Source organism: Labrus bergylta, chromosome 4, assembly GCF_963930695.1.
Source record: "Labrus bergylta chromosome 4, fLabBer1.1, whole genome shotgun sequence".
Lineage (NCBI taxonomy): Eukaryota > Metazoa > Chordata > Actinopteri > Labriformes > Labridae > Labrus > Labrus bergylta.
Genome location: NC_089198.1, coordinates 4,045,116 through 4,054,342, shown reverse-complemented (window position 1 = coordinate 4,054,342; position 9,227 = coordinate 4,045,116). Strand labels below are relative to the sequence as shown.

The window sequence follows — 9,227 nt, the reverse complement described above, 5'->3', positions numbered from 1 at the left end:
ATGAAAACAGCCGAAGAAGACGTAAAAGGAAAAATGAATCGCTAAATTTCAATAGTTAATCTCGATTAATCACATTTATAATCGCATGTTTGAAATTCCATTATTTCCTATTTGAAAATGAAAATGGTCAGGCTTTTATTTTGAATGTTTGTACTGTCTTTAACTACTGTACTTGCTGTGTGCTTTTATTTTGAAATACAGTAAGGCTCCTCTGGTAGAGTGAAGTTTAGGACATGAAGTTAAGCACAGAAACAGGAAGTGGTTAGGGATCCCAAAGTGAGGTCAAACAGCTCAAAGGAACGGTAACAAAGGTCAATGTGTGATGTCATAAGGTCAATGTGTGATGTCATAAGGTGGATATTACTGTCTGAGAGTTTGTTAAAGTGAAATGAGACATTCAAAGATGCAGCAGTGTCCTTCTTTTACATCACTGAGACTACAGGGAGACACTGAGGACCACTATCTACAGTGAGCCTGGAGGGACAAAACAACATGAGCGCCCTGATGTTAAAATATTCATGACTTTTAAGAAGCATCTCAGAAGTTCTCAAGAAACACACCCCCAGCTTTCATGAAATCTTACACAGCAACACTTCTGCATTCATCGTCTTCACGTCACTTTAGACACTTCAATGAAAGATTCACGTCTTTCTCGTCTGCACTTCCTGTTTTCACTTCCTCACGCTTTCCTCAGAATGTTCACAGAGTGAACTGTGATGCACTTCTCTTTGGCCTTAAATATGTGTTTATATCTCTTCTTGGTGAGTAGACGTTTGCCATGGTAACAGGTTTTTATATCGTGTGTCAGCCGGGGTTTCCAAACATCTCCTGACAGATTTCTTTCTTCCTGCGTCTCTTTTTGATCAGAAAACATTTCCTCCTGATGTTCTCGGGTATAAAGTCCTCCTCTCCCCAACAGGGTCACAGCCCCGTGCTGGCTGATTGGACAGAATGGACAATCACTAATATCTGTCTGGTTTACAGCCTGAAACTCTCCTCAGTGTCTGATGAGCTTCTTCTGTCATCTAGTGGACGTTTGCAGACACTGCAGGAGGTCTGTGCTGGAGCATATTAAAGTAAATCTCATATTGTGCTCTCTTTCTGTTTGCACAAAGACTGGACAACTGTCTCAGTTAGATCATGATCTGACACTGTTTTAAGGGAGTTTTGGTTCTTTTCTTTAGCGTCATAGCAGAGATCAGATCTGCGTCGAGTCATAACCCAACATATCTGTGTACAAACAGGATCCCCACTGAGGTAAAATCCTTGTTTTTTAACGACTAACCAGAGTTACATCCTTTTCTCTGACTTCTCAGACTTCTCTAAGCCACCTGTAATCAGAGACTTTGTAATCTGGATCCAGCGTTTAATCTGTGCCCGCAAAATAAAACGAACAAAGAAGCAGGTCGAGGCAGATCAGCACCTTTTACAGTAACTTACAGTAATCGTTCACTTATACTGACAGATTCTCGACAACACATGGGGAAGGGGGATCTGGAAGTCTGAGCCCGCCTGTGAGCTGTGACTCGACACAGATTAGGCAAACTGTGAGACCAGGGGCGTATCCAGACTTTTTTGACTGGGGTGGCCCAACTGCAGCCCCGACTTAAGCAGGGGTGGCCAATTATTCATCTAACTTCCCCCATCATATCTACTTTATAAAACAAGATCATGGAAAAACGTGTATATATATACATCCATTGTCTGTACCGCTTTTCCAGTTAGGGGTCGCGGGTGGGGGTCATTGGGCGGGAGTATGGGGTAAAAACCCTGGACTGGTCTCCAGTCTATCACAGGGCTGACCTATAGAGACAGCCAACCAGCCGCCCACGGGCCATTTTAGAGTCACGCCCCCTGCACACAAGACGATGATTTTTTGGTCAGATTTATGGTCTTGGTCTTGTCATGGCTTCACCCTGCCTTGGTCTGGGTCTTGACTCGGTCTTGATCCCTATATGTCTTGGTCTTGACTCGGTCTGGTCCTGCCTTGGTCTGGGTCTTGACTCGGTCTTGATCCCTATATGTCTTGGTCTTGACTCGGTCTCTCCCTGCCTTGGTCTTGGTCTTGACTTGGTCTTGATTCCTAAATGTCTCGGTCTTGTCTCGGTCTCGGAGCACTCTGGTCTCGGGTATGTCTTGGTCTCACTAAATGTGGTCTTGACTAAAACACTACCTGCATGTCACTTAGACCCCAATATTTGTAAAGAAAAGTCTTTAAAAGAGTTTTTAAAAACCTTAAGACCTTTTCACAATCTTAGGTAAACAGCAAACATATAAGGTCCCACTTAGGGTAGGGTTAGGGTTAGGACTAGGGTTTGGACTCACACAACAGCTGATACAACAGGTGTCATGTCCAGCCTTTACTTCTCTCACAGAGAAACCGAATTCGGACTAGAACGGGTCCTTCTCCTCTGCCTTGGCCTTTTCTCAAAGCTGAGGTTGTAAGACAGTGAAGCTATCTCTGTGCAGCTGAACAGAACAGATGATCGGGACTGTCGCTGATAATCACCCGTCAGCTCAGCCGCTCAAGAGACCAGATGGTTCACCATCGTCATCCAGCAGGTGTCTGCGTTGACTCCCGGCTCCTCCTGTTCACGCTCGTCTCATGATGTGATTCATCAAAGGCTTTCCAAGAAAACAGCAGAAGAAGAAGAGTTCTCATCTTCCTCTCGTGAACTAAACAGCAGGACGCTCACTTCTCCTTTTCATCATTTCATCTTGATTCTAGTTCTTTATTTAGGATGTCTAGAAATTGATCTTCAGGGTTCTTCTACAGACTTTGAATACTTCTGATTCCTTAATGTGGCATTTAAATTACTGACATGTCATGGAAAAATAAAGATCTAACTCATCTTGTTGAGACTTCCCGCAGTGCCCTTTCTCCATATATTTGCTAAGTTTCACCAATTTATCAGATAAATCACAACATTTCAGTACCTCAGAACATTTTTCAAGTGTGTTAGAACACACTAATAAATTGGTGACACTTAGCAAGAGTAGTGTGCAGGATTTTTTCTTTTCAAGTAATAGTTTGTGGCCCTACGCAGCTACCTCATGAGATAGTTGGATGTGCAAACACCTCCTTTTATTTGCATTAAGGGCTTTCAGATTTGCCTTTTAAAATCTTTATGAAATCTGAGGAAAGCAATCAGTATTCTCCCAAATTAAAAGTTGATCCCAGCTGTCATTGGGCGAGAGGCGGGGTTACACCCTGGACTGTTCACCTGTCAATCACAGAGACAGACAAACACACTCATATTCACACCTAGGGGTCATCTAGAGATCACCAGTTAACCTAACCAGCATGTCTTTGGACTGTGGGAGGAAGCCGGAGAGAACCCACACATGCACGGGGAGAACATTCAAACTCCACACAGAGAGACTCGTGTCAGTCAGGGATTCGAACCAGGAACCTCCTCGCTGCCTCGAGGCGACAGCGCTAACCACTGTAGCACCGTGCAGCCCTAAAACATAATACAACAAACTGTGGGAGGAGATAATAAAGCAGCAGACACGTGGCTTATATAAAAAATTAGACCCCTTTTTTATTGTTCTCATATATAAAAGAAATACAAAAAAGAAACATCGACACGGGGCGAGGTCGGAGTGGGAAAGGGACTCTGGGTTTTTGGGTGGGGGTGGGGGTTAGGCGACATAAAAATGGGAAGTGAAACGACGGGAGGAACGTCACACAGTCCGCTGGGAGGGGGCGGGAGGGGGTTCAGTCAAAAAAGACATCGACATATGAGGGCGGGTGAAAACCTGTCCTGTCCCTCCCTCCCTCTTTCCCCCACCACCTCCTCCTCTTCATCCTCCTCCTCCTCCTCGCTCAGGAACAACGAGGAGTTTCAGTCCTACAAACATTCATCATGAGCAGAGCTGCTTCAGGAGGCAGAAAGAAATGTCATTGGTTGGGTTAAACCTGGGTGGGAGGAGCCAAAGTGTGTATACTCCAGCGCACTTGGACCAGTTAGCCGATCCAGAAAACTGAAATGAAGTCACCGAGGGTTTGAGGGACTTCTTCCCTTCTTCGATGGCGTTCAGGATGTTGAGACGTGTTACCACAGAAACCACAGTTTGAACTCGTTAGCTCAGGTGAGGTAACATGGTAGCTACTCGTCAGGGTGTAAGGGTTTAAGCTTATTCAACCAGGAGCTCATCCAAAATGGCTGCTTTAATGTACATGCTGCCTTCACTGTCGCAGTCTTCATCAGTCCCTCGAGGAATTTTCTGTGTAGCGGTTGTTGCAATTTAAAAAATGCTGGATGGGTGTAATGCATGATTCAATGTTTTAATGTTTTTTTGTGTAATGCATTAACAGCTGGAGTGTCAAAGATGTGAATTAGGTAACGTACATGTTGACGCTTGGGGTTACAACAAACGGATGATTGGTCAAATTTGCAAAGAAGTTTTGGAGAATGGCAAAAAATGTTTTGTCGACTGAATCAGTGTGCATTAGCCGATTCAACGCTTCACAACTTCCTGGAGGAGCTGATTAAAGAAGCCCTGACGAGTTAGTCTGTAAACTAACAACAACATCTCTGTTTACATTCACTTTTTCTCACCATAACACCGAAGGACTTCCTCGCAGAACATTTGAAAAGTTGACCGTTTTCTCTGATCTCGTGCCCGGGCTCGACCTTTACATTATGTCATATGTTTTTAGAATCTGTCTAATAATCTGTTTCACTGCTTTCTGATTGGTCAGAAACTGATAAGACAATTGATAAGGGCAATTCAATGAAATGCTCAATTAGCCCTGAAGAAGCGCTCCTGACATTAGCCTTTAAAAAAAGGGACTCTTCAGCCTTCACTCAGCCAAACATTCACTCCACCGCTCGGATCATTTCAGCCTGAGGAGCAGCTCTGCCTTTGAGAACTCTGCAAAGGAACTGAAACTCCAGTCCGCTCTTCACGACAGCTCCGTCTTATCCGCCACCTCGGTGTGATGCCCCCCTCCCCCCTCGGAGCCGCCGGGCGCTAACAACGTCCTGCGGTTGTAGTGGTGGTGGCCCTTCATGATGCCCGAGTTGTTGTTCTCGTTGAGGATCTGCTTCTGCTTCTGCCGGTTGAGCGACTGCACCAGGCCGAGCACCACGGCGGCCAGCGAGTACTGGCCGGTGATCTTGCGCGGCTGCATGATGAGCGGGTTGGGCTGCACGCGGCCCAGCAGGAAGTGCGTCCGGATCTTGCCCTCCTGCTCGCTGATGCCCTTCACGTAGATCTCGCCGCGGTACTCGAAGGCGAAGCCGCGCTCCTTCAGGATCAGGTAGGTGTCCTCGGGCACCTGGATCTTCCCGCTGACCCCCGTGCTGTCCATCCGGCTCGACAGGTTCACCGTCTTCCCCCAGATGTCGTACTGCGGCTTCTTCGCGCCGATCACGCCCGCCACCACCGAGCCGTGGGCCATTCCTGTGATGGACACACAGAGGACACATGTTCTGATATCGGATCAGACGTTCAACACAAACATCAGAAATGCCTCCAATATTGCCTAAACTACCAGATCTTTAAAAAATGAGTAAGCACAAATCTGATGGCGGTAGTAATCATCTTCAAATGAACGTGTTTTATTGACAGGACAGCTGCAGAGAGACAGGAACTGTAAGAAAGAGAGGCTGGGGATGACGTGCACCAAAATTGGTCCACTCAACATGAGGGCGACAGGCAGAGACCACAGACTGTAAATATTAATGGAGGAAGTCATTAATAGTGATGTCACCCATCTGTTCCTGCAGGGGGCGCTGGAGGCTCATCAGCAGCGGCCGGCATGTTGGAAATCCTGTCTCAGTCTAACTTTCAGTCAACCTAACGACAGGCTGAGAGCTGGAGCTGAGGCGGGTTTTAAACCTCTTGACTGATCGTTACCTCGCGCCCACCTGTCAATCATGTCAGCTACACGCCTAACTATGGATAACACGTATTGTTTTCAAAATCAAAACACAGCCGTTTTTTTTTATTATTCACCCCCTGTGCAGTGTGTGACAGTGATGACAATAAGTAATCAGACCTATTTTTCGTGTGTATGTGTGTTTTGACTTCCAGGCTATTTCTATGTTTTATAAATATTCAGTTTTTCTGTAATTCAGCTCCCCCTACTGTATAGGGGTGGTTTTGCATCACTTCCTTTAGCGAACAGGAATTTGGAAGTTTAGTGTGCACATGGTCTAGTAGAGGTCTAGAATTTGTGGCAGGAGCTGAAGAGTAAATCTGGTGCCATCCAGTTGTTTCTCCAGCAGAGGCATTGCTTGTAAGTTGTTCAGATGTGTATTTAGGTTTTCACCTTAAGATATTGGAAAGTATCTTTGTTATATTATTACATTTGCATACATTAATGCATGTCATTTAAACAATTAAGACACATCTACAAGCATAAAAGCATCACTCTACAGTATGTATCTATACTCTATGTGGTGCTCACTCCACCAACCAGCGGCCAAAGATTAACTGGACTTCTTCTCCACCTTGTAAATAGAAAACAAATACACCTGAGCGTCTCGCTTCAAGCCCGTCTGTTTCTGTTTTTCTTTCTATCATCATTAAATCCAGTCCACATCTGGAGTTCACAATTCTGCAACGTCAAGTTTAAAACAGCAGCCAAAAAGACTGAAGATGACGAGAGAGGACACTGAAAGCAAACTAAAGATCTCACCGATCCTCAGCTCAAAGTTGTTGAATGAGTGTTTGTTGATCTCCTGGATGCTCTCCTTGAGAGCGATGGCGAAGTCGGCCAACGCACACAGGTGACCCCATTTATCTTCACATTGCTGTGGGAGGAAGAAGAGGAAGAGTGTGAGTCAGGACTCAGGCTGGAGGGCGGCAGGTCAGATGTGATACCCAACGATCAGTGAGTGACGAGCACAGGTTTGATTCAGGACCTGGAGGGACTCACCTGTTTCTCCGGAGACAGACCGGAGACGGCCATGTAGGTGCTGCCGATGGTCTTGATCTTCTCGATGTCCACGAAACGTTCCTCCCCGAGCAGCTGTGACAAACAGGAGGAGGTCTTTAACATCACAGACGGTTTACAGTCAGGATCAGAAAATCTCCTGATCGTGTGGAACTTGACGAGCTGTGAGATATAAATCCATTTCAAATCCTGGCATGTAATGTGTGACACGTGATTCAGGGTTATTTAGGGTGCAGTCACAGTAGGTAACCCGTCCCGTGTCCGAGTACGTTTGAGGTCTAAGTGAATGCAGGCCAGTGGGGGGATCGGGACAGCTGGGCCTAGTGTTACTTTTTGTAACAGACCCCAAAATATTTCTAATGCAGGCCCAGGTTTTTTAAAATGTATTAATTCTGATAAATGAATTGTACAATTACATAACGTGGTGTTTTGAAGCAGCTTGACTTCAGACTTGAATTTTAACTGGAGAGCCCTGATGTGAGTCATTATACTCCTCTTTTCAACCTTCTTATTTCATGCAGAATACAGACGGCTGCAGCAGAAATAAAGGAGGAATAACTCACTATGCTCACTATGAGCACCAACAACGTCTAAAAGTGACCGTGCCCGTGCTGCAAACTGCATCCAGAAAAAAGCTGCTGTCGTGACGCTCGGACGATGAGCAATTTTTTTTTTTTTAACCTTTATTTAACCAGGAAAAAGTCTCATTGAGATTAAAAATCTCTTCTACAAGATCGTCCTGGCCAAGACAGGCAGCAGCACAATTACAGGGTTTCAGACATAAAACACTTCACAACAATGAACATAAATACAGGAATCACAAAAAGAACCATTCATCAGAATCTGTCAGAAGTCATCAGCAACAAAGTGATCAAAAAGGGGCAATATGAGTTAGCTCAAACATCTACAGTCAGATGTTTCTGCCTCCAGATCATTAAGACCACCTTTAAAAACATTCAAGGAAACCAGCTCCCGAAAATTTAAAGTATCTTGCAACCGATTCAAAGAAGAGGGAGCAGCATACTTGAACACCCTTTTTCCTAATTCAGTACGGGCTTTAGGGATGGTTAGAAGGTGTAGATGGTAACTTCCTCTACTTTTTTGAAGTATGTAGCTCTGTAGGTAGGATGGAAGCAGACCGAGAATACCCTTATGAATAAAAATATGCCAGTGGTTTAGTCTACGTGCAGACAAGGCAGACCAACCAACCCGAGCATACAAGGACCAGGGGTGAGTAAGGGCTTTTAGATTAGTTGCTATGTCAGCAGAATGTTTGACTAGAGACGATCTAAGTAAATCTAACAGATTACTCAGTCTTCTTCATTTTTTCAGATTGTTATTGTCTCTTAGAAAGTGCCGCTTGGATTGCACTCTGTCCTGTCCCTGATGGACAAAAGCAAAGTCTGCTGGTGTTTGAGGGGAAAGTGTGAGAAGGAGAAGGAGTAAAGGGTGGCCTGAGGCAGCAGACAGCTCAGCTGGTGTCTGTCTGTCTGTCTGTCTGTGTGTGTGTGTGTGTCTGTCGCTGCTCTTATTAGGAGACTCTGACATTTTCTGTCAAAAAGTAAAGTTCCTCTACGCTTCACTTTGTCCGCAGGGACCCAGGATGTGCCAGAGTTTTTTCTTCTTTAGTAACTTCAGCGAGCGTGCGAACTCATACTGAGCCTGAAGCTCTGACAGGAACTGACAACATGAGTCATGTTTCCTGTGTTTCATTCCTGCACATTTAAAATCAGTACGTCTTTGTGCAACTTCCACTGACTCAAAGTTTAAAAGTTCAAATCTTAGAGTCAAACCAACACATGAATCCTCCAATTAAAGATAAACCCTGACCTGAATGTATTTAGGTGTCAGATCTTGAAGTGTAGCGCGTCCAGATTGAGTTGTTTGATTTTTAAATTGACTTTGTGTCTTATTTTGAGTCAGAAGCAGCAGGAACACTGCAGGATTTCTGCATAATAAAGTCTGTCCACGTTGTATGCCTGTGCTTGTGCTCGTTCATGAACTGCACCGGGCCGAAGCTCACCTCTTCAAAGCATGCCAGGGCCGAGGAAGTGTACCGTGCGCTCATATAGTCAAAGGAACTTTAGAGGTGAACTGTGCTTGGGCACGGTGTCATGATTTGGTTTCTTATTTTGTAGATTTTCTTGTTGTATTTAGTTCTCATTCTTCCCTGATGGTGTTGTTTCCCTTGTGTGTTTTCTAGGTTAGTCTTTAGTGTTTCATGTGTTATTTTTGTAACTTTGTATCCTAGAGTTTCTTTATGTTCTAGTGTGTTTTTGTTACTTTCTTGAGTTCTGTGCGTCTTTAGTGTTTCATG

The 9,227-nt window shown here is 44.8% G+C and overlaps 1 protein-coding gene across 1 annotated transcript in view; it reads right to left on the bottom strand.

Annotated features, from left to right (window-relative positions):
- Positions 1-3,520: 3,520 nt before the first annotated feature.
- adcy8 (adenylate cyclase 8 (brain)) overlaps positions 3,521-9,227 on the bottom strand; it is a 97,728-nt gene continuing 92,021 nt past the window's right edge. The window contains exons 15-17 of the mRNA XM_029281163.2: positions 6,893-6,985; positions 6,653-6,767; positions 3,521-5,412 (exon numbers count right to left, since the gene is read on the bottom strand). Coding sequence (XP_029136996.2) covers positions 4,913-5,412; positions 6,653-6,767; positions 6,893-6,985 — 708 coding nt within the window. The 3' untranslated portion in view covers positions 3,521-4,912. The remainder of the gene's footprint in view (positions 5,413-6,652; positions 6,768-6,892; positions 6,986-9,227) is intronic.